The 27,807-nt window shown below is 45.1% G+C and overlaps 1 protein-coding gene across 1 annotated transcript in view; it reads left to right on the plus strand.

Moving 5' to 3' along the window:
* Positions 1 to 494: 494 nt before the first annotated feature.
* egfem1 (EGF-like and EMI domain containing 1) overlaps positions 495 to 27,807 on the plus strand; it is a gene marked incomplete at both ends in the record, with an annotated part of 92,890 nt that continues 65,577 nt past the window's right edge. Inside the window, 4 exons of the mRNA XM_083636617.1 lie at positions 495 to 580; positions 1,807 to 1,941; positions 2,564 to 2,673; positions 2,917 to 3,021. Of these exons, the coding sequence (XP_083492743.1) occupies positions 495 to 580; positions 1,807 to 1,941; positions 2,564 to 2,673; positions 2,917 to 3,021 (436 nt within the window). The remainder of the gene's footprint in view (positions 581 to 1,806; positions 1,942 to 2,563; positions 2,674 to 2,916; positions 3,022 to 27,807) is intronic.

The following is a 27,807-nucleotide window of genomic DNA, read 5'->3' on the forward strand; positions in this document are numbered from 1 at the left end:
GAACAGTTTAGACTAGAATCAAATATTCATATTTGAGATTAATTTTGTAGCTATATCCTTCCAAGATTAATGATACGATAGCCGGATAACATGAAAGCAAGGGAGTGACTGGCTTATTATTTAGGTCAGTGGACTGGCCATGCACTGATCCATCTCCCCCCCCGCATTGAGTTTGCGGAACATGCAGTCAGTGTCGCGGAGGGTTTTGAGAGTTGGCCCCTCAAGTGACTGTGGTGGGTGGTGCGTTGCGTTGAGTCGGACAAGCCATTCAAATGGATGCAAGAGAGTTGACATGAGACGAGTCGACTCTCTGCCGAGCCACCAAGAGGAAAATCGTCAGAAATATCACCGCAAGACGACGAGCAACTTTTGAGTGATGTCTCAATTGGGCGCGCTGAATTAAATGTCAGGATGCTGTTAATTTGACGGACAAAGCTAGGCTAAGGACCGAACAGACCATCACTTCTCTTCTCTGTCATTAGCCGCCTTCAATTATGTTCCTCGACATTTTCATTTGGTGTGGGATATCATTCATCAGCACTGTGCGCATCGCATCATCTTTGGAGCTGCAACTTGGCATGTAAGTGAGATTGTCTTGCAACTTGTCTCTTTACTTTGTTTATGCACTGATAGCCCATTGAAAATTAATCGGAGGAGAACTAAGGTTTTCTAGTCTACATATGCGTTGTTTTAATGCAAGAGATAAAGGAACCATCCAATATTTCACCAGTGGATATTGTAAATAATTTCCACAATGCTTTGCACTTTTGCAGTTCTAACTTGTCTGCAAAGTAGTACTAATAGGCTGTAGTACTTACTAGCTCGCCAGGAGTCGCTCTTTCCGGCCCCATGTGCGAGTGGATGCATTTATAGTATGGGTGCTCTAATGTGCTGATGCATAATGGGATTGAGTGGAATGTGCTTTTTTGTATGATACATGAGAGGTTTACGAAATGACCTAGTGTGCTGGACATGATTGCAGGAATCTTTTTCATTACCGGAGAGGCCTTTTATACTTCCTCTAATTAACTTCAGGCTGCTGTATTGGAGCCAGATGGTCTGTGGTGGAGGTAGGACACCTTAGGAATGGCTTACCTGCACTGACAGCATCAGTATGAAGGCTGTGTCTGTGATGTAGAGTGCTATACAGTGAAGTGAAAACCTCTTCAGCATAACATAAACGCATGCCGTACATGCGTGCGTGTGTGTGTGTGTGTGTGTGTGTGTGTGTGTGTGTGTGCTGCACACACATGCACATGAACATGCACACACTTCAGTATTCTCACACACACATATATCATGGAGCCTATTATGTGCACACTCTCTGAATCTATTAAGAACTACATTTCCTGTGGAGTTTAATTGGTTGGTTATTGGGTGTTCTAAACAGTGTCCAAACCCTGGACATTCTGGCAGGAAGTTATGGCGTGCCGACAAACAAGACCTTGGTAGTACAGATGTGTGTGATAAGCTGATGTGCATGCAGCTCAGGGAGTGTGTGGAACATGTGGGAGTGCATAGCCTGAGTAGCCTACATCATGTCTGTTTGAATGTACGTTATGTATTGGCTCTGGTGCAGAACTAGACCACCAGGGGCAGCTCTCTACCTTTTAGTTACCTCCTAAAAACATAATGTTCATTAACGTCATAATAACAACTCGTTTTTCTTTTCTTCAATTTAGTATTGATATGTCCACCTAACACACTGTCAATTTTTTCTGTGATCTTCCTATCTCTCCCCCCCCTTCCCCACACTCTCTCTCTCTCTCTGTTTCTCTCTCCTGTTTGTGTGTTTTCCATGTGCAGGCCAAATGTTTGTACTGACCAGGAGATGTCCATGTTGGGCACACGTCAGCCTTGTGTCCAGGCCTTCACCCGCATGGTCAAGGTGTGGAAGCAGGGCTGCACTGCTCACCGCTGGTGTATGGGCTATGAGAGGAGGTGAGAACAACTGTACATTCACAAATACACAAGTATTTTTTATTATTATTATTAATCAACAAGAACAACAAGAAGAACACCTGTTGTATTGGCAGATTTGACCTGCTAACCTTCCAGTCACAAGCTGGATTTGCTTTTCTTTATCCACTTTGTGTCTGTACAGCAGTTACATCCGGTCATGCAAGGACACACTGACCGCTCTGAATACACAAAATGTGTATTTTGCTCTTCAAAAGAAAATGGTTGTGGGCAGGCTTACTTTGGGGTTGGAAATCTGAGCAAATTGAACACAGTCCTGCCACAATGCAAAGACAATGCTAGAAGTACAGAGTACATGAAAAAGTAATGATACATTAACAATAGGACAATGCAAATGACAACTATGCTTCTCATGGCTTTTAGAAATGTTGAAGCTGTAAAAGGTCTGTGTGTCGTTTATTACCATTGAGTAAAACAGATATTTATTTGGACTTATGATGAGTTGAAAATATGAAAAGCTTGTTTTCTATCTGCCATATTCTCCTCGTGAATATGTTCACATTATGTAATAATTATCCATTAAAAACAACAACAAACTCTGAAAATCCCATGATGGGACTGTAATCTAATGTCTACTGTTCAGGACAGGGTACTACACCGCCTACAGGCAGGTGTACAGCATGGATTTGGAAACAGTCTATAAGTGTTGCCCTGGCTGGACTCAGAGGGGTGAAGAGATGGGATGTCTGCATCGTGAGTAAAAGCATTTCACCAATATTATGTATCCGATATGGCTGTTTGTGTGTGTGTGTGTGTGTGTGTGTGTGTGTGACATTGTATTATGTCAATTTGCAGGTATTTCTTAAAATGAGGCTCATAGCTAGATATAAAGATAGATGGATAGACAGACAGACAGACAGACAGACAGACAGACAGACAGACAGACAAATACATAATCTATTATTTTATCTTATACATTACATGCAATATCTACAGGGGTGTGTGCTACCAATACGTGTTTCAATGGAGGCCGATGTGCAGAGAGTGGAGACCAGATATGCCAGTGTCCAGAGGGCTTCAAAGGCACACGATGCCAGTATGGTGAGTTTCCATCTGATGAGGAAAATATTACATTTGCAACACTTTCAAAAATATTGTACACTTTAGCACTGTAGCAGATCTATGTGTTAAGCTAAGTGGGTGCAGCTTTGAAGCGACTTCCATCTTCAGAGGACGACATGTTGTTAAAGCGCTAATGGGGCCAGATCAGACCTTGTGCTTTCACTTTGAAAGAGCAGTTGTGAGCACGTCCTGTCGCTGTGATTGGCTGAGGCCGCTTTGTGGGGCTTGCTGGGTAGTTAAAGGTAGTGCAAATGCTGAGAGGAATGGTTTCCTTTGAAGGCTAGAGCCTGGGGGTCTGTGGCTAGCTCAACTGTGTCTCCACTCTTTAAAGCAGGGATAGTCGACTTGCTTTGTCCGGGGGCCACTTTTGCAAAATGACAAGAGGCCAGGGGCCAGTTAATAAACAAACATTAATATACATTTTTCTGTAGTGGATTGTAGGTTTTTGGGCACCGAGCAGATGGCCATATTGACAATTTAGCTGGAACTCAGTCAAACTTGATTTAGCGTTAGTTTTCATTGTGAATTAGAAAATGGTCGGGGGGCCACTCTGAACCCTATCGCGGGCTGCATCTGGCCCCCGGGCCGCAAGTTGAGTATCACTGCTTTAAAGGCTAGAGCCTGGGGGTCTGTGGCTAGCTCATGGGGGTCTGTGGCTAGCTCATGGGGGTCTGTGGCTAGCTCAACTGTGTCTCCACTCTTCCAAAAGTGCATGTTAACGAGGGCATGTGCAGCTCTGGCTTCATGTGAGGTTTTATCACACATTGTAACCCTGGAATTTGTTCAGGTCAGTTCATGCTAATCTGTGTGCGCCACAATATACCCATTGTGTTCAAGCCAAGGCCCTATGTTGGTAAGCTGTTCACCTTCCTGAAGTGTCCTTGAGCAAGGCACTTTACGTCGGAATCGCTACCAGCTTCTGTAGCTGACAAGCAAGCAAACGGACATTCCCTATGCCATAGGGAATACCTACGGGATCAATAAAGTATCACGCATTCTTATGATTATCTGAATTTAGCAATAGGATATTTTTGTTGTAGAATTGTGGAACATCTCTGAAGATGGACAGAAAAACAAAAAACAAAACCCCAGTTACTTCAGGACCAGGGGCCGGTTACACAAAACACCTTGAGTTAAGATTTCACCCTAAAGACCGAGTTCAGGTTTCCAGCAAATAAAATCGGTTGCGCAAAACATCCTTAAATCTTCTCTTGACTGTTTCCTTCAAATGTTTAAAATGTTAGAAGACTGTTTTGGGCAACCAATTAAATTTTATGCAAACATTAACTCAAGGTGTTTTGTGCAGCCGGCCCCAGAGTTTGAAGCAAGGTTTGAAACCCTTCACCTGCTGTGTGCAACTCAACCATCTTGACCCTCAGACAAAGCACCTTGGCACCTTCACCATCAGATGGTGAACATGTGAGCCCGTACAATACCTGCTTGTCCTCCCAGTCTCTGTGCATTGTCTGATTGTTGTGTCCACTGTCTGAAGCCCTGCGCTCTGCGTCAACGTGCACAGGAGGATGGTTGTTAGTGTTTTGGAAGAAGCTTGCAGAGCTAAGAGTGGAGAACAGAGGATGCTTGTTACTACCCATCTCAGCACACACATGCTCACAAACACACACACACACACACACACACACACACACACACACACACACACACACACACACACACACACACACACACTCAGAGAGGGGCCTTCCCGTTTGATCCTAACTTCCCAGGAGGAAGGCTCTGCCTGCCAGGGGTTCTTCACAGACATTTCACAGCACCGTGTGGCTGTTTGTTTGAGGCGTGTTTTGTTTTGACAGAGCCTCTTTGCTTTTCACACGACACAGTGGAGAACAGAAGATTGAGATATCAGACAGATGAAGGAAGCTCTCTCTCTCTGCCGCTCTCTGTCCTCTCTGAGCTCTTTCTCTCTCTCTCCACATCCTGTGTTCCATCTCCCTCAGTGAGAACTCTCCTCTCCACTCTTGTCTTGTCGTTAAACGTTTTTCCTGGTCTCGTCCCTGGAGACAGATTTATCCCCTTCTCCTTTTGCCAGAGTCATTATACAGCCGGCCGACCCTGTGCTCAGCCAGCTTCCCCCCACCTCCACCTCTGCTCGGTGTGGAGGCAACAACGTACACTGATAATCGTATGCTGTGAGGGTTTGGGTCCAGGTATTAGGCTATTTTTAGAGCATTTCAGCTACACTGTTTGTCTTCTCAAATCAACAAGTCCTTCATAATCTCTTGGAAAATCCTTTTAAGAGTCCCAGTGCGACATATCATATTTTTTGGACAAATGCTTTTTGAACAATTGCATTTTTTAATCCACAAATGATTTAAAAGGAAATTATGGATCCTTTTGTATTTTGATCTTGAAGGAGTTTTTGACTATTGGTACAGTAGCAGATATGGGTGTCTTAGTTTCATAGTTTCTTTATTGTGGAAAGGCAAAATATGCTTTTGATAGGTATGTATATGCTAAGGTGGTATAATGCCTGTAGCTTACCATATTATATGAGTCTTCAGCTCATAATATTGTGTGGAGAGTATTGAGCTTGTGAACTCCACCAGTCCCTGCATGTCTGTCCTGCAGATGTTTGTTCCAAACAAAGGAAGACATCTTTGTTTTTGTGAGATTGGCCTGTTCGCTCAACTCACACATTATTATGTGATGAGAAGAACATAGAAGCACCAAAAGCACCCATGTGTGCCTGGTAGGTAGTTTGGCCCAGTGCTCCATGGTAACACTTAGTTATCCTCAGCACAGTGTGTGATAATACACTATGCTGAGCGATAACAGGATTACCTCAAAAGTGAGAAAATAAGAGCTTGTAGCAGCTCTGTCTTTAGCTAAGTGGTCAATCATTTTAATGATATGGATATGTCTGGCAGTTTTGTGTAGACTTGTCAAATTAACATGACAGAATGATATGCAATATGATACAAAAATAACATTGTGACCTAACAGGGTCTACTCTCTCTGTTGGAAGATCTCTCTTCCCACTAGACTTGAAGCGTGATCTGTTGTATTGTTTCCATAACAAATGAAGGTGGTGGGCGATGGGAAACTGAACCTGCACAGAGGATGAATATGTGGCTGCTCCTCTGAAATAGTAAAAAAAAAAAAAAAAAAACTACAGGCCAAAAACAGACTAAAAGCTCAGACTTAGCATGTTAGTCACCTGCTATCACTCATCATAGTGATTGAATGTGAAAGTGTTAGCATGTAACAACGGGGCCAACAATTGACTAGACATGGAAAATGTTGGCGTAGTATGTGACGTGTGTATGTTGACCAACGGGCCAGTCTCCCCCTAGTCTCGACGCCAGACCCATGAGAGTTCTTACGCTGATACACTACGTTACTGCATGCTGCAGAGCTCTCTCTGGGTCTGGGATGCTTTCCCCCAGCCGGCTGGTAATGGGAGGGAACCGTTCACTTGGCCAGTCATATGCCAGTGATGGATACAGTCCTGCCCAATCAGTAACGACTTTGCGATCAGACAACACGGGAGGTGCAGCCCGTTTTTCGAACCACTCTCTCATTGGTGCTATGACCTCTCACTCATTCAATTTAACCCCCCTAGATCCGCCCTCAAACCCCAGCAGTGGCTGTGAAGTGGTACAGACCCATTTATGTAGTATGCGGAGCGCAGCGTTTCAACGTAATATTTGAGTCTGGGGAGAGTCTAGTCTCCCCCAAACTTGCTATATTTCTTGATGAGACAAGATATGACAAGAGGACCAGTAAGAAGAAATCACTAAGGGAAATGCAACAACATTGCACAACCTGGGAACCTGGATATCTGTACTATATGCAGACTGAGGCACCAGTTTCTGCAGGAATCAGTGTTGTGAGCTTTACATAAAAAAATGGCAGACTTCTTACTGTATCCTGCGGATGCATCCATGATGGAGAGAGAGGGACAGAACACACATGTAATATATATTGAGAGAAGGAAAGAAAGCTAACCTCTGTAGATTTATGGTGTCTCCTACATGTTCGTAATCCTGCTGCATGTAAAACACATGTCTGTATGATGATCGAAGCATGCAAGTGTTGCACATGTCTGTCCCTCTTCCTGCCTGCTTTCTGCCCTGCCTGTCTGTCTGGCTGATGGTCCACCTGCCTATATATCTGTCTTTCTGTTTGAATGTTTAAAGGGGCACTGATAAATCAATCTTCCCCATTTCCCCATGAGGTTCATTGAAGGATAGTTTATTTTATTTCAGATTTTGGCTCAGCTTAGCTTTGCTTTACGGGCAAGCAAGAGTCAAAGGCCACTAAGCCACTGCTTTGTCTTTCTCAGATGTTGCCAGCTTTTGCTTAACCACAATTAGTTTTACAACAACTGGTGCACGCATGGAAAACACCTGTTGAGGCTGCTCCCCGTGTGTGTGTGTGTGTGTGTGTGTGTGTGTGTGTGTGTGTGTGTGTCCGTGTGTATGTGCGTGTGCACGCGCGGTGGCAAGGCTCAGTATTGCAAGTCACGTGATGCCCCGCAGCTCAGAAACAGAAATTCCCATCCACTTATAGGGGGAAAGCAGCATGATTAGTGGAGCGCGCTGTATGGTCGTCTGTGATTGGTAGAGCGCGCTGTATGGTCGTCTGTGATTGGTGGCCTGCATTAATTTCTCTCTCTGGCTGTTGTGTTTCTGACGAGGCTACTATGGACTTATGGTACATGTCCACACAAGCCTGTGTTTTCACGCCCGCCCGCCCCGCTTCCACTAAACCATACGCTTGTGGGAGGGCTCGATGTTTGTTGGGGGGCTGTCCTCCACGTTTTGGAGCGGGCACGTGAAAACCCCCGCCCTGGTGGACACGTACCGTATTGGAGACAGCCGCGCAATGCATTGTGGGGCAGGTGGGGAGCTCCGCAAGCCGGGAGTGGGCACCGCTCCTTACATAAAGCTTAGAGCTTTGTGCAAATGAGGTCCGTGCCCCGCGTCTCAATGCCTCCCGAACTCATATCTGATCTTTTAAACGAACGGATAAGAACCCAATAAACAAAGGCACAGGGAGACACAGCATGGCCTATTGTCGGCGTCACATTTGATCAGAAACACAGTTCGCCGGGTGGTTTTCATAAATATTTTCATTTGTGGCAAAACCAGTGATTCAAATCACTGTAACCACTGCAGCTGCTATGCTGCTTGAGATACTGAGGCAGAAGAAGAGAGGGTTTCGGGTTACTGAGGATGGAGCATCAGTCTCATCTTTTCAAGCCCAATTCAGCACAGCACGGTTCTGATAGAGGGAGGATGCACACTGAGAGGGATGTTCAAGGTTCTGATAGAGGGAGGATGCACACGAGAGGGATGTTCAAGGTTCTGATAGAGGGAGAAAATGCATACTGAGAGGGACGTTCAAGAAAGGTCTGGCTGTGGCAAGAGTTCAAGGGAGAATCCGTGTGCCGCTCCCTCTCCCCTCTTTTCAGCACTCATCGGGTTGGCCTCTCGAACGCTACTCTCTTTGGTTTCCCTGCCAAGTTGCGGTGGTCGGACGCGCTGTGCGCTGCGGGGGCCGACCGCCCGCCTGCTTCCAATCTGTGATATCAGACAGAAGGGGCCATCCCCGCTAATGTCTGTCAGCCTCTGACACCGCGGCTACAGTGTTGATGCTGTGTGTTAATAGGCAGCCTGGACGCAGCCCAAGCTTGTGTTCAAACAGCATAGCGCTCACACACTCCAGCTGTAATGGCTGTATTTAGCGCTGCCTGCAAATGCCACTCTGTCGCACTCTATTACGCCTGAGAATTAGGCACGGCTTTGGTTGGATTGGTGCACGGGTCTGTAGGAAATCAAGAGACTGCACTGCAGGCACATCAAAGTGTGAGCACACATCCCATCTGCTGCTCACTAACACACGCCTGCTTGGCTTTACAGCACTTTGTAGAATAGTCATCCTGTCTCTGCTGTGTGAGGAGACTTCACTGTGTCTCTGCTGTGTGAGGGGACTTCACTGTGTAACGAGCTAAAGACGTCTCTGCTGTGTGAGGAGACTTCACTGTGTAACGAGCTAAAGACATCAGCACATTTTAACACACAAGATATACAGTAAGAAAACCACCTACATTTAGCGTACAGTGCAGCCAGTGACCGTTTACTCACTCACTCTGTTGAGTCGCACTGAGTGCGGTTACACAAACTCTACTGGTCCTACTTATAGCCTCTGCAGGGAAGGATTTATGACATCACTGATGATGTCACCATGTCTATGACATGACAGAAGTCCCGGCATGTTGAGTTGCACCAGTTCTGACTATCGTCGCAAAGCAGTCTTCTGAGCATGGTCAGTTGCGACGATTTTCACCTTCGCCGCAAAGCCTTGTTTTCCGATCAGTGGAATCGCATGAGATTCGGCACTGCACTCTGCAGGGAACCCAGCAGCGCACCCGCCGAGTTTCAAGTGGACACTGTCATGGTTCTCTGTTCCGCGCCCGGGCACGGAACGCAACGTTCACACTCATCAAGGAACCGTACCTGGGGTGAATCTGGGGGCAAGTGTGCTCGGAAACGGTCCCGGGTCCCCAGTGAGAAAGCACTCTTAGACAACTTTGTGAATATAAAATAATAAGTTTATAGAACATTATTTTAAACAAATAAAGTTGAAGCGACTCTGCCTCTTCAGCACGCAACTGCTCTTCGCCACATTGTCACCGGAAGTCTAAAGGAGAAGCTTTTGAATCAAGGAGAATGGTGAAAACACCATTGTGCTTATGAGGTCTTATTTGTGACTGTATGGACGTCTATAGGAGACTGGCTTGATGCTCTGGGGCAGTCAGGCATGCATGGAGGATAACTGCTCTCTTCTAATGACATGCTAGCGAGCAGAGAGCGAGGGAGGGAGAGCGAGGTGCATAAAACACTGGTGGAAAAAGATGCTGACTCAGTGTTCTACATTTAAAAATCCTCAGGGCGTTCCTCCATATGGTGCCCTGTGTGTGTGTGTGTGTGTGTGTGTGTGTGTGTGTGTGTGTGTGTGTGTGTGTGTGTGTGTGTGTGTGTGTGTGTGTGTGTGTGTGTGTGTGTGTGTGTGTGTGTGTGTGTGTGTGTGTGTGTGTGTGTGCGTGTGTGTGCTCGCGCACAGGTGTGTGTGGACTTCTCGAAGCAGGATTGTCATCCCTCCTCATTACTGGGGTTCTGTTTGTGTGTCGCCCGGTCTTGAAAATGGTGTCTACATTTGGCCTAAAAGTCACAGAGTTTATGCAGCTTTAATGGGTTTCCTGAATTCACTTTTGTTCCCATCTCTGAATAATGACAACCAGGTTAAAGAGGGTCTTTGTAAATTGTTCATCATGATACACAAGAGTTCAAATCTGGCTCAAACATCTAAAGAGTCTGGGAAAACTCTGGACAATTGCTCTATGGAAATGTCCTCAATCGGTATTGGATGACATATGACTGATATCCTCTATGGAACTTTAGCCAGTGTTTGAGCCCATCTCTTCCAGTGCTTCCTCCTATCTTTGGCAGTCATATCATACATCCCAGTGACTTTCTACTGGACAGATGGGAATAGTTCCTTTTATTGGTGTGGCTGGTCTTGCAATGAGCCTGAAATAGAGAGCCTGTGAGAGAGTTTGTGATTCAAAATGGGAAGATAGTATGAGATATCTTTAAGATTTGTGGAATTAATTAAGCTTAAATGTGCAATCCAAGTCAAGTTTGTGTATGGGTACAATCAAAACAAAGCTGAGAGGGAAAAAAAGGATGTCCACCCTGATTGACAAAAATAATAATTGTGAAATACCTTAGCTGGGATCAATTGGGCAAAGATCTTGAAGTAACTATAATTAGGCCTAATTAAGTTGATGAATGAGGTGTGAAAAGCCATGTCTTAGGTTCTCACCGTGGCTCCCAGAACAGTGATGTGTTTATAAGATCTGGAAAGTCTGGAACGCTCCTTCCACCGTAAGCTAACTCACTTAACATGCATAGTTATCCTCTCTGAGAATCAGTGACTTTCCATTGCATTTCTCAGTTGTGCCGCTCCAGGTCAAGCGCTTTGTTTTGGCCTGAGCCTGTTCAACATACTTTCAGCAGCAGTATTATTCTAGCAGTGAGACAAAATGACAGATTCATCAGACTGTTATTATCATGCACTGCTAAATCCCTCCACTGACAAGGAGTTGCCATAATGTTATCTGCAGTAACATTTGTATCCCAAACTCTTTTGGTCTTAACAGTTTAATCCTGACACTGCCTGCTTATTGGAGCCTAATTGGAAGGCCTAGTTAACAGATTAAAGGGCTTGAGTTGTATCAAAGGTGCCCCGATACTGCAGAATGTGCTTTGTATTAAGATATAATGGGAACCACCTGCTTGTAATTGAGGGCAGGCTTTATTGTTTGTTTTGGTCCCTTTTCAAAGATTTCTTACACAGAAATTTGGTCTGTAGCGCCTGTGGTGGTGATGAAGTTTCAGACGTGTGGATGTCACAATGTGCTTTGCTTTCATAAAGAACTGCAGTGTGGACCTTCTCATTACCTCTGACAGGTTGCTCTTTGTTTTGGCTGGCAGCTACTCTTGTTCTTTTTTATTAGAGGTTACTGCAAAGGTTCACCGAAAACTATATTAACAATTTAAACCTCCAAAGATGGACAGGTCCATTTACCATTGGCCAGTGTGTTGTAACGCGAACTTCTACTGAGTAAACAGTTTTATTTGGGCATGATTTTCTTGAGACACCCAGCGTGATCTGTACATGATTAAAAGCATTTTGAAGATATTACTGAAGGCAGTCATGGTAATGATCAGTTGCTCAAAGCTGAGATAAAAGCCACTGCGGCCTCTGGCAGTATCCAGCAGCCCTTCCAGTAATGGACGCTTTAAATTGACAGCTTCCTGAACCACTGAGCAGAAATAAGAACCCTACATACAAGTATTCAGTTGAACCTGAAAAAGAAAACGAAGAGAGAATGGCCACCAATGTGCCAGAGAATTTTTGTGAGGAGCAGAGTCAGCAGTGCCTTGGCCTGGGAAGATCTTAAAGCCCAGGTGGCTCACTGTTCCAACCAAAGCTACAAGAACCTATTGTCATTTTTTTTGGTCCACACAATGTCAGTCACAGATGTTCTTGGCTCAGAGTCTTAAGGCATTGAAGTCTTAAGTGACCAATGTTGGATGATTCGAGGGAAGCTGTTCCACCACAAAACTGTCAGAATAAGGTCAATGTACATAGGTCCATTATGCACAAGGAGAAGCTTTATAGTTAGCAGAGCAGTTGAACAATGAACACTTAAGCCAAATGTCCACCAGGTGTGTTGTGGTACCTGCAGTTTTGGTTGTTACGTTATTTTTCCGTGTCTGGTCTATTTTTGCCGGATCCGCTTGCATCTGACAAGTGTGTAAATGCACTTGATTGACTTGTGTGTGATCAAACAGGTGTGGTGTACCATGCCTTCCATTCAGAAGCCGGTCCAATCCCGTGCCCCGCCCCCGGCCATTCTTCTTCTGTGCCACATCTCGTGCACATTGGGCTTTAGTTTGACCTGAGCTCTAAAAGCTGCTGTGCTGCCTGGTCGCCTCCTGTAGGTGGCAGAATCTCTGACATAGCAACAACATTGAGAATAGGAGGCATTATTAGACATTTACCAATGTTGCGTTCTATAAGCTCTGTGTACCTCCCCTTCCTGTTAGCATTCCTCAAGGCTGCCATTGACAGAGTTGACCAAGGCATCATACGTCACAGAGCAGACACCGGCCTGAAGGTAGCCGCCTGACAGGCAGACACCCGGGGCGGCCCGAGCGCTACATACATGCTTAGTATTACTATCAGAGGAAGAAGCTCATTAGGGCCGTAATGGCTGCCATATGGCAGGGAAGTTCCCACATGCTAAACAAGCGCTCCCTCGTCTCTCCGAATGCATTAAGGCACCATTGTTTACCAGGTTAATGCGGTGTGGGTTGGAGCTAATGGACTGTGTGATTGACCATGTGCACCCAAGGCTCCACTGTGAGATTCCCACAGTAGCGGTGGGGCATCCGTTCAGTCTCTGATTAATGGCGCTCATCCTGGTTGAACTTATGGCTTGGCTATTCCCATCTGACGTGAAGAGGAATCAGCTTGTGACAGGGAGGTCACTGGGGTGGATCTCCCCAGCTGGCCTCCTCTGGGGTAAGAGAGGTGCATTGGCATCTTCCCTTATTTCAACAACTAATGTGCCTCAGAGCCTCAGAGCAAGGTAGTTAACCCACAGCTACATATAGTGGAGCTGCTTAGCGGCTAAATGTAGCCTACCAGAATGCCATGCAGATGTGAAGGTGTGTAACTGAGTGCATATGTAGCGTGTAGACCCAGTATAGACTTGCACATTGTCTTTAGAGTTATTGTTTCATGGCCTGATTTATGGACAGCCTAGTCCAAGATTCAAATCAATTTTCAATGGTGATTTTTTTTACATAAACAAATTGTGTTAGGCTTGAGTTATGCTTAGTCCATGTGTGTGAAGCCCTCAGTCTTTTCCCTGCTTTAAGATGCCAAATTGTCCCCTACCTTCTCTGTGTCTGTCTCTAAATCAACAACATAAGGGATATGAGTCCACAGTACAATTTCTGTCTGTCCGTGTAAAATATGATCTGTCCGATCCACACAGGAATGATCTTTCCAGATGTACTAGGTTTAAGTAGACAGAGGCTCTGAGGGAGTTGTGGCAAGTAAACACAACATGATTTTGACCACATTTAGGGCACATGTCCACTTCCAGTTTTACATTACAGCCAATTAAGATGATATGGGTAAAACCATCCATGTCATTTTTTTCAGATGCTTTTTCTAGAGCCCGACCAATACTGGATTTCGGAGGCCGATGCCGATACCGATATTAGGGAGTAAAAAAAAATCAATATCTATATATCGGCCGATATTCTTATCTATCTATCTACTGGTACCGGTTCCGGTACCTGAAATTGGGTCCAAAAATGTCAACGTTTTACACACAGATTAAGATTTAAGATTAAACCAGACGGACATTTTATTTGTCACCAATACCATGGCATGCACACATGTGCACGATGGCCAGCACACACACACGCGCACACGCACACACACACACACACACACACACACACACACACACACACACATGCTTTGGAGGCACCGTGAAATGTGTCCTCCACGTTTGACCCATCCTGGCTCGTCCTCCTCCATGGTCAGGTCAGGAGCGGTGGTGGGCAGCTGCAGTGAAGCGCCCGGGGACCAACTTCTTCCAACTGCCGCTGGTCAGATGATGATCTTCTGCATGTTTTTAGTTGGGGGCTTTGTATGGAGGAACCCCAGGGAGCATGGGGAGAACATGCAAACTCCACACAGATGCGCTCTCAGCAAGTACCGAAATTTGGTACCGATTGATTTTACTTGAATCGGTACTCGGTAGTACCGATGTCGTTCAGTCGGTACCCTTAAGAGTACCGATTTCAGTACCCAACCCTACAGAAGTTGGATGTGACCGGTTGCGACAGCGTGCTCCTTAGTTTGATATAATGTAACGTTACCTGTTTGTGGGTGTCTTGTATTGTTATGTGTTTTTATACTGTAAACACAAACCAGACCGGGCTGTCCAGACGAACAAAGAGATGAGCCGAGCTCCTCCAGTCTACTAATCAGACTCTGTCTGATCTGACACAGCCACTTAGGTGTCATGGTTCCAGTGTTTGCTAGAAATTCCTGGACAACGAAGCCTGATGTTCAAGTTATTGTTAGAGTCTAGAAGCACTGGCCATGACAATAGAGAGGCAAAAAACTTCCTGCTTCAGCACTGTACCCGAGATTTTCATCCGCCATTTATTTTCCCATACACATTTCGTAAAATGCGTATAAAAATAGTTTTACTGGTTCACTTCAAACCAAACGGTACAGATATATTTAGAAACAGGAGAGATCACATAACATTTTACTGGGACCAAAACGTAGAAAGAATGCGGGTTTAAAGAAAATATTTTTTCGATGTTGTTTTTTTAAGTTTTAGTCCGAGTGAAATGTTCTATGGTCTCCCCCGATTATAGCGTTAGCTGAACCGTTTGTTTCGACGAAGTAAAACTATTTTATAAGCATTTTACGAAATGTCTATGGGAAAATAAATGGCGGATGAAAATCTCTGGTACAGTGCTGAAGCAGGAAGTGACGTTCCACTTTGCCTCTCTATAGTACCGTTCGTATGTGAGGAGAGGCCTTCTTGCACTTCTTTGGATGCTTACCATTTTATTTTCATCCTTGCTGTACAAGGATATGATGATGTTTGGTATTATTTGTAGGTCTATAATTGCACTCTTTGAACCTTTAATTTCTTTATGGTCATGGCTCCCATGCAGAGGGACACTCAATCAAATTGGGATCGCTGGAATTCTGTTCAGGACTGGCGTGAGAAGATCGACTGTATCTCCTTGGGTCAATTAACTCAGTTCGCAGCTTAAGTGATGCATGTGCTTCAGCTTATTATGGGATAAGTGAGGAGCCTGTGTCCGAGGGGTGAAAGTGTGTGAAAGCAGAGCAGCACCCACTTTTCATCGTTCAAGTCATTTGCCCCGTGCTGTGAGAAAACAATTTAAGTTTTATTGATGCCATAAAAAAACGAAGGGGGAGAAATATTTGCACAGCCAGAAAATGGCGAGAGGCAGAGTGTCTCTGTAAATCTAATTCAAACGTGTACTGTCTGAAAATCCTTATTATATTACAGCATAAATTCTGTGTAGAACCAACAAATGGGAACCATGTGAGTGAGCTGCTGGGCTGAGGTGGTAGTAGCACGCAACCATGTGGTCCAAAATGTATCTGCAATGAGAGGAGGAGAGACAGGATGAGAGAGAGGGAGGCAGGGAGGGAGGGAGAGTTGAGGCTATAATAGCATAAAGGAACACATGTAGTCTACTTTTACAACCTCTATGTTTTAGTAGGCATGACTAATCTATCGATATCCTCTTGAAGAAGGATTGAATGAGCATGAACATTCTTTGTAATAGTTTTCATCAGGTACTGCTGAAAGCCATGATTGATTGATTATTACTCTTTCTCTCTTTCAATCCAAGAGGTTGAAAAGAATCCCACTTTTGTCTCCTCTCTATCTCCCTCTGAGCTGATTGTTGAAGATCACTTTCCCCGCTGTGACGGCTTCCTCAAAGCTCCCTCAGCTGTCCACCAATGACCTTTGACCTTTGGTCTAGTTCACAGGATCCTGTGTTTCCTAACAGCACTCGATGGGCCCATTCAGTCGTCTGCTATTCTCTAAAACAGGGGTCGGCAACCTTTTTGATATGAAGTGCCATTTTCAAATTTGCTTGTCAATCAGTGTCCCCGAGGTTTTTTAGCAGGAGGACCTGACAGACAGGACTTGTCTGTCTTTCGCGCCGAAATTTTCATCTGCTCTCTGCTGCTTTGGAATGTATGGAATGCATGGAACGCAAGGAGGCTAACCAATCAGATGCAGAGTAGCGCCGTTGGTCACTACCGTAAATATCCTAAATAACAGGCCGCGCTACGGCAAATGGCTGTGAAATAGGTCATTTGGCATTTCAACATTTCTACAAACAAATCTCAATTGTGCACTTCTTGCTACTATGCTGCCATGCCACTGGTTAACTCTTTGCCTGCCCTAGGCCTAGGTTACTGACGCCTGCTCTAAAAATGACAGAAAAGACATCTCATTCATGGTAATTTCCTACTCTCTTACCTAAGATATCTGTCAGTGTTCACAATCATGTTCAAGAAATAGGCACCAAAACATAATCCTATCCTTTTATTTAGAAGATTTCTGACTTTAAGGTGGTCTGGAACATTTATAGCCAATGATTCATTTGTTACACATTTGTTACACATACTACATGGCACTAAACTTTGTTGATTTTGCATGTAGATGACTGTCCTCCAGAGAATTAAACTGGCCCTGAACAAATACTTAGCATACTGTTGAACATTTAGAAGAGTTGGCTCCACTTATCTGACTGCAACTGAGTGCAAGTGGGTTTCTGTCTGTCCCAAACATGTCCAAAAGAATTGATGCTGCTTTTCATCGTCTGCAACTATTGATACCACACACACATTTGATAGATGGCTTGTTGGACTCAGCAGAGAGGTTCCTTATCCATTTGTGATGTTGTTTAAGTTTAAGCCCCTTGCCTTTTCCTGATTGGCTCAAACATCCACTTGGACTCAAGGATGAACTGATTAGATTTTGGTCATCAAAGGTCAAGGTTCAAGGTCACTGTGACCTCACGTTCATCTGTACCATCAAGGAATGGGGCAGGGCTAAATAAAAGGAGCCATAGCTAGGGATAGGAAGGTCGTAGGGAGTCGGTATCTGAGGGGTGTGCAGGGGGAGTGGCTAGTGGGTGTGGGTGGTGTGAGGGAGGCATGGTGAGGGAAATGGGTGGGGCTAGGTCAAAGGGGCCATAGCTAGGGATAGGAAGGTTGTAGAGAGTTGGGGTTCGAGGGGTGGGTAGAGGGAGTGGCTAGCGGGATGTGGATGGTGGGAGGGGGTGTGGGTCAAGGAAGGGGGCGGGGCTGGGGAAAAGGAGCCGTAGCTAGGGATAGGAAGGTTGTAGAGAGTCAGGATTGGAGGGGTGGGTTGGGGGAGTGGCTAGAAGGATGTGGGTGGTGGCGGGAAGGGGGGGGTGATTAGTAAGGGGGTGGGGCTAGGGCTAATTGATCATCTCTACCTCAAACGACAAGCCTAATATAGAGACAGATGTGACATCAAACCTTATGCATGCCACCTATTGCGCATATGCATGAATTTTCAACATTCATGCATCTATCACAGGCAATATAACCCCCCCACCAAAAAAAAGAAAGAAAAAGAAAAAGAAATAAATGCAAACAACTGATGGAGCAAAGGAAATGGCAGAAGAGAGTCAAGTGGAAGTTGAACTCGGCACTGAAACGTTCATCCACACACACATCCAGTGGTTTCATTGCTATTATGTCAGTTATTCTCATTTGTACCATATAGGTGTATTCTCAGAGAGGATGTTACAGTTTCAAGATATTTTTTTCTTGTTTGTTTGGATTAGATTAGATTAGATTAGATTAGATTAGATTAGATTAGATAAGATTAGATTAGTTTAGTTTAGATTTAGATTTTGGTTGTGGATCATTATTCATTTGTGATCATTTGTATCCAGCTGAATGAACAAGGCAAAATGAGTGCTTGCTGCGATGTAGTTTTTCAGAGACCAATCTAAAATCTCTTCCTTCATGATAATTATCTGTCATCTTTAGTATTTTCTTTTGCACTGAAAGTCCTGTTTTGAAGCTATGGTAACAGGCAAAGTCTCATTATTTTGGTAAGTAAGAATCCTATCCTGTGTGTGTCCATTAAGTTGCTACAATAGAAATGTGGGAATAAGGACTTAGAGAATGCAGGAAATACAAATCATTCCTCTCAGACTCAAAGTCCAGCTTGTGAGGGAGATAAATGAGCTCAGCTTGGGGTATCACTTTCGATATCTGAGCCTTCCACATTCATTTCACAGTGTTGAGTGACGTGCCATGTGAGGCCTGCTGATTCATTTATTGATCTTGACTTGCATTTAAAAAAATGTTTTTAACAGGGGAATGGAACAAGTTTACTGATTTATTTAGTCCTCGTGTGCTTCAAACAGGGTTGTCTTTAGGGGGAGGAAGAGAGCTGGTCCTTGGAGGAATTGGAAAGGGGGGGGCGGGTGATGTAGAGGACAAGCAATGTCAATAACACTGTAATGAGGGAAGCAGGAGTCAGGCCATGGGTGGTTGATGTTCTCCTGCACAGGACACAGGAGCATTCAAACAGCTGTCTGCTCTCCTCACTACCTGACGCCAAGCCGTTATCACCATCATTCACAAACTACCAGGAGACACTTTCCATTCACTTCCAATTGCTTCATACATTATCTTTTTTTTAAGGAATGTGAAAAAACGAATGGATTGGGAAGTTGAGAGAGAGAGAGAGAGAGAGAGAGAGAGAGAGAGATACTTATTAGGAAACATTATGTTTCACAAACTTCCACAGCATGCGTCGTGTGTGTGTTGAGGTAAGTGGTGTGTGTCATTGGTGGGATGGAGATTGATGATGCAGATCATGTAGGTGAGGGACTGAGAGGCCACAGGAGGGAGTGAGGCCTGCTGCATGTGGAGGAAGAGCCTCCAGGTGTTGGGGTGTCAGGGGACCTGAAGGTGAAGGGGGTGCGTGTGCTGTAGTCTCAGCAAGTCACAAGATGCTTTATGAGCTTCTGGTTCTTGTCTCTTTTTTTAATAAACTATCGGTTGGGAACGGAAATGGGTTGGGGGTTTGTTTCTGTTGGGTTTGCACAACCTGGCATCCCAGGAACGAGCAACCATATTTTGTATTTGTATTCTGCACTAAAAAGCTTGAGAAATAGAAATACTGCTGAATGGCAACCCAAGTTTCCATAAAGCACCTTAGTGCTAAACGCATCTTTGCTTCATTACGAGCCAAGGGAATAAAGATGGTTACAGCGTCAAGTTGCATTATGGGAAAAGGCCCCGACTTGTTTTGATAATGCTGTATTTTGGCTATTGAGACCGCAGGCGGGTCTGTGGGGATTTAGAGAAATAATTGTGTGTGTCTGTGTGTGTGTGTGTGTGTGGTGTGTGTGTGTGTGTGTGTGTGTGTGTGTGTGTGTGTGTGTGTGTGTGTGTGCGTGTGCGTGCACGCACGTGTGTCCATGCCTGTCTTTATTCCTGTGCATTCTCGTGTTCATTACATGCATGTGGGTGGCCTGTATAATGTCTGACAGATGAAGCAGTGCAGAAGTGGTGATCTCAAAGCCAAGATGTGCTAGCTAGAGCAATGCTGTTCAGAAGTCAAACAGGGTGGCTTCCATGGAAAACACCTCCCTCTCTACTGTGGTATGGCTCACAGTTAACAGATGAACAGAGAACAGATCACACATTGACCTGTTGAAGCGGTTTGGCAGCCTGTTTTTGAATTCATCTCCATTGCGACCACTGGTCTCCCCATCAAATGACAACTACATGTGTGTGCTGCTGATACCATGCATTCTTGTTATAAAGTGAAATCTATTACAGAAGTCCCTCACCCTGCTCCATCAAACTTGCAGCAAGATTTTCCAAAGAGTTCCACGTTGGATCAGAGGGAAAGTATAGGAGTCGGAAGATGGTTGCATATTTTCCATCATGTACATACTTCCTAATTGAATCTGGTTTACCATTGTTTTAACATGCCACCTTTCCCATGGCCTATAAGCCAGAGTTGATTTCACACAAAGGACCTTGGATCAGCTTTGGTAAGAGACCCAACATAGTCTTAGCTACTTTACTCCAGTCCTATATTGTACTACAAAGCAAATGCTTCAGATCAAAAAAAATCCTAACAGTACACAAATGAGGGTACATTTAGATTTTCTTAGCTTTGTTAGATGATGTCATCATTCCTACTACGATGTCGACAGTGACGAATGTTATGACATCACGGATGAGGTCATAACGCCATGTGATGTCACGTTCAGGTCCTATAAGAATTGGCTCTGCTGACCCTCGGCAGTTCATTCATAGTTTCTCCTGACAACAGTTCCCAGCTTCGAACCCTTCAGTTCCACCTTATCAAGTGCTACAGCAATTCCATATCGACCGCTTCAAGCCCCTAGTTACCTTGGCCATCTAGTGTCTGCACGTAGACCCACCTGACCCCAGCTTAACATTATGAACGAACTCAACATGGGTTTAGCGGACATTGTTCCACCCATCAAGGGCGAGAAGGAGGAGGGCCCAGTCACCGGGCCCTCGCCCTCGGCATCAGGAATCAAGGCGGAGCCAAGCTGCAATCAAGAAAATTTTGAGCAAGCCCTACAGTCCCTTCACGACCATTACGAGGGACGGCTGCAAAGGTTAGTCGAGGAGAGGGACACTGCAATGGGGAGACTCTCGGCGAAAATAAATCTTCTGGGTACCCAGCAGAGTCAAACTTCTGCTAGGCTCGCCGTTGGGACGGGAGTTCCTGAGGCAACCATGCGCCCTGCCTCCCCTATCTTTGGTTTGCCGTGGTGGATAACCCCTCCACTCATTCCTCCACGTGCCCATGCTTCTGCTTCCGGGTGGGCTGTTGCTTCCATGCCCCTACTTCCACGCTGAGTGCCGGCGTGGTTCAAGGCAGGGCAGTGGATGACCTCCTTGGCTTATCCTTCACTACTCCAGTACCACCTATTCCTTCTGCCACTGCATCTGCTTCCGAGCAGACCGTCGTCCCGGAGGTTTCCAGTGCCGCCCTGCCTCCTGCTTCCTTTCCTCCGGGTTTTCCGCAGCAGGCGGGACCACAGGACGCCGGAGCGGGCCTCGTTGGGCATAGTCGCATCTCGACCCCCGCCCGGTTTTTATGCCTGAAACGTTCACTGGTACCGGGCGTGATTGGTCGGATTGGTCTGAACATTTCGAGCTCGCTGCAGATGTTAATGGGTGGAATGATCAATTGAAATAAAAATGTATGTCATTGCTGCTGTCAGGCCGCGCTCGGGAACTTTTAGTGGCCTTTCAGCAGAGACTAAGAATGATTTGACCTTGTTGAAGGCCCTATGGCTGGATGTTTAGAGCCGTATGATAGTGAGGGCTGGTCTCGGCCTAGCTTTGCATCAAGACGCCGGCTACATGATGAATCAGCTCGGGAGTTTGGCAGCCACCTGCGGAGGCTTGTTATTAAAGCCAAGGATCTGTTGGCGAGGGATCAGTTCATTACCCATTTTGCGACTGGTGAGCTCCGCATTAACCTCCGTAGTTCCGAACCCCCCACACTAGAGGCTGCTATAAATCTTGCGTCAAAGATGGAGCACCTGAGATCCTTGGAACAGAGTGAGGTTACACCTGGCACCAAGGTTGGAGGAGTCCTAGAGGGGTCTAAGAGTGGTTTTGAGGGGTTGGTGGGAGTTGTGGAGGGGCTGATGAGAGCACTACATGTTAAGCCTCGGCCGGACCAAGCGATGCAGGAGGGTGTCGCAGGGCCCATATCACCGCTGAGGAGAGGCAACGCCGTCTCCGCAACGACCTCTGCCTTTATTGTGCCTCGCCCGACCATAAGGTCGTCCATCGCCTGCCAGAAAAGACCCAAAGACCCAAAAGATTAGGCTCAGTAGCCATGGGACAGGTGCTGCTGAGCCAAACCAACTGCCCTTCTCTCCCTGTATCGCTGTTTGATTACACCCTCACGTGGCGGGATCAGTCCTTTGACCTTCCTGCCTTCATCGACTCGGGGGCGGAGGGGTGCTTCTTGGAGGAACATCAGAGGAACATCTTATCTATCAGTGTGATTTATACTGTGCAGTAAAACTCTACCAAGATGCAGATTTGGTTGTTTTTAGCCTTCTCTGTTAGCATTGGATCTGATGCAGCATCCATCTGCCTTTGATTGGCATTTTCATGTTGACGTTTCTTCCTGTAGTCATTTTAGATCCAGAGAAAAGTGGTAATTACTGTGCTATAAATCTACTATATGTTCTACTAAGAAACTCTAGTCTCCACCTCCCACACACTGTTTGTTATACAAAGCACTGCGGTGTGTTTTTGGCCGCCTGCACGCTCGGCCTATGTTCAGTCAAACGACTTATATTTCATTCTGTCCTCATAGACCAATCCCTCAAGTCTCTCCCATGATGATAAATTCTATAGCTAAATCTTTTATTTAGGGTTTGGGGCCAAGAGTCATCTTACTTACTAACAAGTCAGCTATTCGCCCTCTAAAGTCAAAGCATTGATTTGACCCCAGCCATCTTGTTGAGAATGTGTTGATTGTCGGCCTAGGCCAGAGAAGCAGAGCATGACTGATGATCCTCAATTAAAGGCCAAGCCGCAATGTCGAAAATTGATCACAAAATCGTGTCACTATTTGAGGTGTGGTTTATGTATAAGGTTTCCTTTGAGGTTACAGTTAAAATAAGGATCATGTTGTATCTTTTGAAAAAAACAACAACAAACAAACAATGAGTTCTGGTTGTTGCAGTTTGGCCAGAATTAGACAACCTTGATCCTTGCTGGGCATCACTTACAGTACAGTTCATGCTGCCTAAACACCATCCTATCCAGAATCTTCTAGCCTTGCCTGACTGAAGGGACCTGGCTTGGCTCCTTGATGATGATGGCAAACGACCCTGAGCTGATATGGAGAGCTCATTATGGCTCCCAGGCGTTGTGCGATCAAAGTGGGCATGTGTGAGAGGGCAGGGCCTTGGGGTCAACGGCCCATGTCACCTCTCTATGAGTTAACAGAGCAGAGGGTGTGTGTGTGTGTGTGTGTGTGTGTGTGTGTGTGTGTTTGTGTGTGTGTGTGTGTGTGTGTGTGTGTGTGTGTGTGTGTGTGTGTATGAGAGAGAGAGAGAGAGAAAGAGTTAGGGTCAATAGCAATGTGCTGAACGCTGGACTACTGTATATAGGGTCTGAATAACAAATCGTCAGCATTTCTGGGTTTTGCCATAAGAATTCCTGTGGCAAGCCTCTGAATGTAAGAACCTAGTTAAGACATTTACAAAGACTCTAGATCCAGGAGAACAGCTAAACTAAAGATTCAGATGAAGGGGACCCTCTCATCTCTCCAGATGACCCTGCTTGCCCTGCTTGCCCCTAGAAATCAAGTGTGGGTGTGGCCTGAGATGAAAACATGGCGACCCATCCTTGGTTTCTGAGGTCCTGCAGAATTCTACAGATTGTCCTTGAGGCCCGGTTACTAGGGGTGTCACGATACACTCAGTTCACGATACGATACGTATCACGATACTGGGTTCACGATAACGATACGATACGATACGATTTTAACAATATTTTTTTAAACTTGAATAATGACAATATATGACTGGAAAAGTAGTATTTTATTTGAAATGCACAAATACAAAACATGCTGTTGTGGGAAATTGTTATTACAATAACAACTAGAAAAAACATGAGATTGGAGATAAGGCTTATCTTGAAATAGAATGAGTTACACCGTCACTTAGATTTACTTTGAACTAAAAGGTTTCTCAGCAGTATAAATTCTCATTATGCATCTTCAGTTTTTCTTCAAACTCAAACAAGACTTTTCTTAGTCTATTTTTTATGCATCTTCAGTTTTTCCTGTCAAGTAAACAGTTTTGCCAGAAACTCAATTGAATGGTTTCTCTCCTGTATAACTTCTCATGTGTCTCTTCAGAGACTTGTTCAACTGAACTACTTTCCACACATTGAACTTCAACAAACAAGTACGTTTCTTTGTCTACTTTAAAATCTTTTTTTTTTTTTTTTTTTTTTTTTTTTTTTTTCACGATATGAGATTTCATCTCAACGATACATATCGTGACGTTTTACTATCGCGAAATTTCGTGCGACGATATATTGTGACACCCCTACCGGTTACATCTGTAATGTTTTAGCTGATGTAGATGGGTTTTTTTGCCAAATTCTGATCTATAAATTGTTCGTGAGGATAGTGTCACTTTCCACGTGTCTACTCCCCATCTCTGCTAAAGGCATTATTGCTACTATCCATTGCCAAAATGAATGCATCATTACCTGATCTGCTGTGCTCTTGGTTACTGTTACTTAATATAAGATTACAGTACACCAAACAAACCATGATTTACTGTAGAGCAGGCACATTTTGTGTTTTTGTGCATTAAAATCGTCCTCTGTGAAACCACTGGGAGGATCTCTTGGAAATATGACTCAGCCGTAAAAAAAAATCAGCACCACTGATCCAAAATTACCTCCTATGCATTTCCTATCAATTATGTGCTAATCCCACACTGTAAAGTCATGAGCTGATCTGGACAGACCAGCGTGTCGATGGTGCATCTCACGTGATCAGATATACAATCTGAGTGTCTCTCTGTCTGTCTGTCTGTCTGTCTGTCTGTCTCTCTCTCTCTCCCTTTCTCACATCTCTATCCTCCTCTGGCTATCTGTCTGTCTGTCTGTCTGTCTGTCTGTCTGTCTGTCTCTCTCTCCCTCTCTCTGTCTCCATCCTCCATCTGTCTGTCTGCATAACTCAGTACCATTATCAGGCACTGGCTCTTTCCTTATTTGATCACATACTCTTCATCACTGTATTTTGTACATTCATGCGTGCAGGTACAGCATAGGAGACATCGCCATACATTTGATCTGAGCAGCGGGGGCCGACTGTTTCATATATTTTTGTCTGTTTATGATGCTGGCCTAGTTGTCTTTGCTCCATGGGGGTGTCCTCCCTAGACTCTTGGCTAGAAGAACAGATAAAACACAGAGGTCTACAAACACACAACAGGAGATTATTGGCAGTGTCCTGTAGCACATTACAACTTCAACCAGAAATGCTTTCCATGTTTCCACCAGAAGTGCCTTGGAGCATGGCTGTGATGGCTTATGTGTTTTGGCATGGCATTTGGCTGTATGTGCTTTAGATTAACCTTTGCATAATAAATTCTTGAAGACCAGGGGATTTAAGGAGTAGCACTTGACACTGCTGCTATTGTGCGCACAAGGCACAAACAAAAACCATCATTGAAAAAAAAAAAAACATCAGCTTGGTAATGATCAGGTGTACTTCCTTGGCCATCAGAGAAGATAAGAAGAGCCATAGGCGCTCTGTAACTATCTGTTGTCTAAAACAGCATGAGTCTGGGGAGGCCTTGATTTGTCATGTGCTATCAATCTACACAAACAAGCTGCCAAAGAGCTTATTGGAGCATGCTCCCCTCCTGCACTCTCTCTCTTTCTCTGTCTCTCTGTCTGTCTGTCTCTCTCTCTCTCTCTCTCTCTCTCTCTCTCTCAATCTCTCTGTCCCTCTCGCTCTCCCCTCTTCTCTCTACTTCTGTTTTCATCTGTTTCCCTCTCTCTGGAACCACAGTGGCTTCTGTCTTAGAGAAGGAGAAGGTTTCTAAAATGTCCTGTAATTCAAAGGTAAACAATCTGTTGGTCCATGTACAGCTCAGGAGTCACGTTAAGTCTTTTAACAGATGGGGACAGACTACTAAATAACTTTCCCTTTCCCTTCTATTGCCTTAGTCTTTCTCCTGGACAAGGAGCATCCACCCAGAAGCAGAATGCATTTCGCTCCCTCCATCTCTTGGCTGTGGGGATGCTGACAGACTCAAGGTTAAAGCAGCTTCAGGGATTCTAGTTTATTCAAGGAAAAAAAGAAAAGAAAATTAGAAAATCTCCAAAACTGTTTGGCCACATTGCTACCTCTTGTACTTGAACTAGGCACGGTGGCTCAGTGGGAGAGCTGTCGCCTCACAGTCAGAAGGTCCTGAGTTCGATTCTCGCCTGGGACACTGTGGACGCTGTGGTTGTGTTCCCCCCCATATCTTCAGTGCCCACTGCCCAGGTGGGGTATCTCGTCGTAAGGGCCTTTCTGTCTGTGTGGAGTTTGCATGTTCTCCCCGTGCTCCCCCCAGGGGGTTCCTCCGTACATAACCCCCCCCCATTAAAAACATGCAGAAGATCAGATCGTCATCGTCATCCGACCAGTGACGACAACATCCGAAGTTGGTCCCCGGGCGCTGTATGAGAAAGCGACCACTGCTCCTGGCCTGCCCCCCGGAGGAAAGGACAAGCCAGGATGGGTCAAATGCAGAGGACAAATTTCACCGGCCACCGTCAGCATGAGTGTGTTTGTGGCCATGCATGTGTTGATGTGTGATCGTGTGACAATAAAAGACGGGCTTGTCCGTCTGAAATCGTGTTTAATCGTGTTTAGCAACAGTCGTACTAGTCCGCATTCTATACAAACATCTTTGGACATATGTAGGAATACTGTATCTCTAGCAAAATTCAGCAGTGTAGATACAGTCGGTCCGTGTGGGAACGCCCACAAAATGTTACTACGGCTGGCGCGCGAGTGGGGTAAAAAAAAAACATATATCTCAATGGGCTGACTCACCAAAGGATGGTGCTGTGGCTCTACACTACAGGATTGGGGATTCTAGAGCAGTTTACTGCGGTGGTTGAATCACCTATCCTGTCTGTTTGGGCTGGGCTAGCAGCTAAACGCTAACTATGCTGAATGGGGAGAACGGGAGGATTTCCCCCTCCCTGACCACGCCTCCAGCCAGCTACCGCAGCGTCTATAACGAGACATTGACTGTATCTATTGTATTGCAGTATAGCACCTGTGTGCTTGTGGTACACTTTGTCATCAGAGTACGTCTCAACATTATTTGAATAGTCAACTGAAACGTCCCCCCCCCCCCCATCATCCTATAATAAGAATGCAAGGTGTCCGTCTGTCTGTCTGTCTGTGAGTGAGCAGAATTGTGTTCGGCCATAGCTATGCCATCTTACGTGCGATCGTGCTGAATCTTTCAACAAGTTTAAAGAGTACTGCGAGTGACCTTATGGTCCTTTTTTATTAGGTAATTATGGGCAAAAATGGCTAATTGCTGGCCCAAATGAGTCAACACAGGTTCAGCACCACGGAAAGCTCCATTCGTTAGCTACTGACGGAGCTCACCTGAGTAAGAGGAGCATGGCTGAGTTGCAATCAGCCAGGGACGTGCACTATGAAAACCCTCTGGGGAAAGAGAGGAGAGGGTAGCGGGTATTCCGCTAGTAAAATATCAAGAAGCAAGATCATCTTGACCTATTTTGCACACAAGGAAAAGAAAATCTACATTTTGACATTTTGACATTTTGTGAAAACGACCAAAAACACCAAGCAAACAGTTTAGTCTTTGTCTGTTGAAATGTTTTACCCACTGATCAAGCTAATATGAAAATAACACTAGTTGTAGCCATATTGCGGTCTCTTGTGTCACAGCCTGGTCATATTAGCGCATTTAGCAGTGTGTTATTGCTGCTCCTCCATGTACCGTATAG

The sequence above is a fragment of the Poromitra crassiceps genome, assembly GCF_964638095.1.
Source record: "Poromitra crassiceps genome assembly, chromosome: 5".
Taxonomy (NCBI): domain Eukaryota; kingdom Metazoa; phylum Chordata; class Actinopteri; order Beryciformes; family Melamphaidae; genus Poromitra; species Poromitra crassiceps.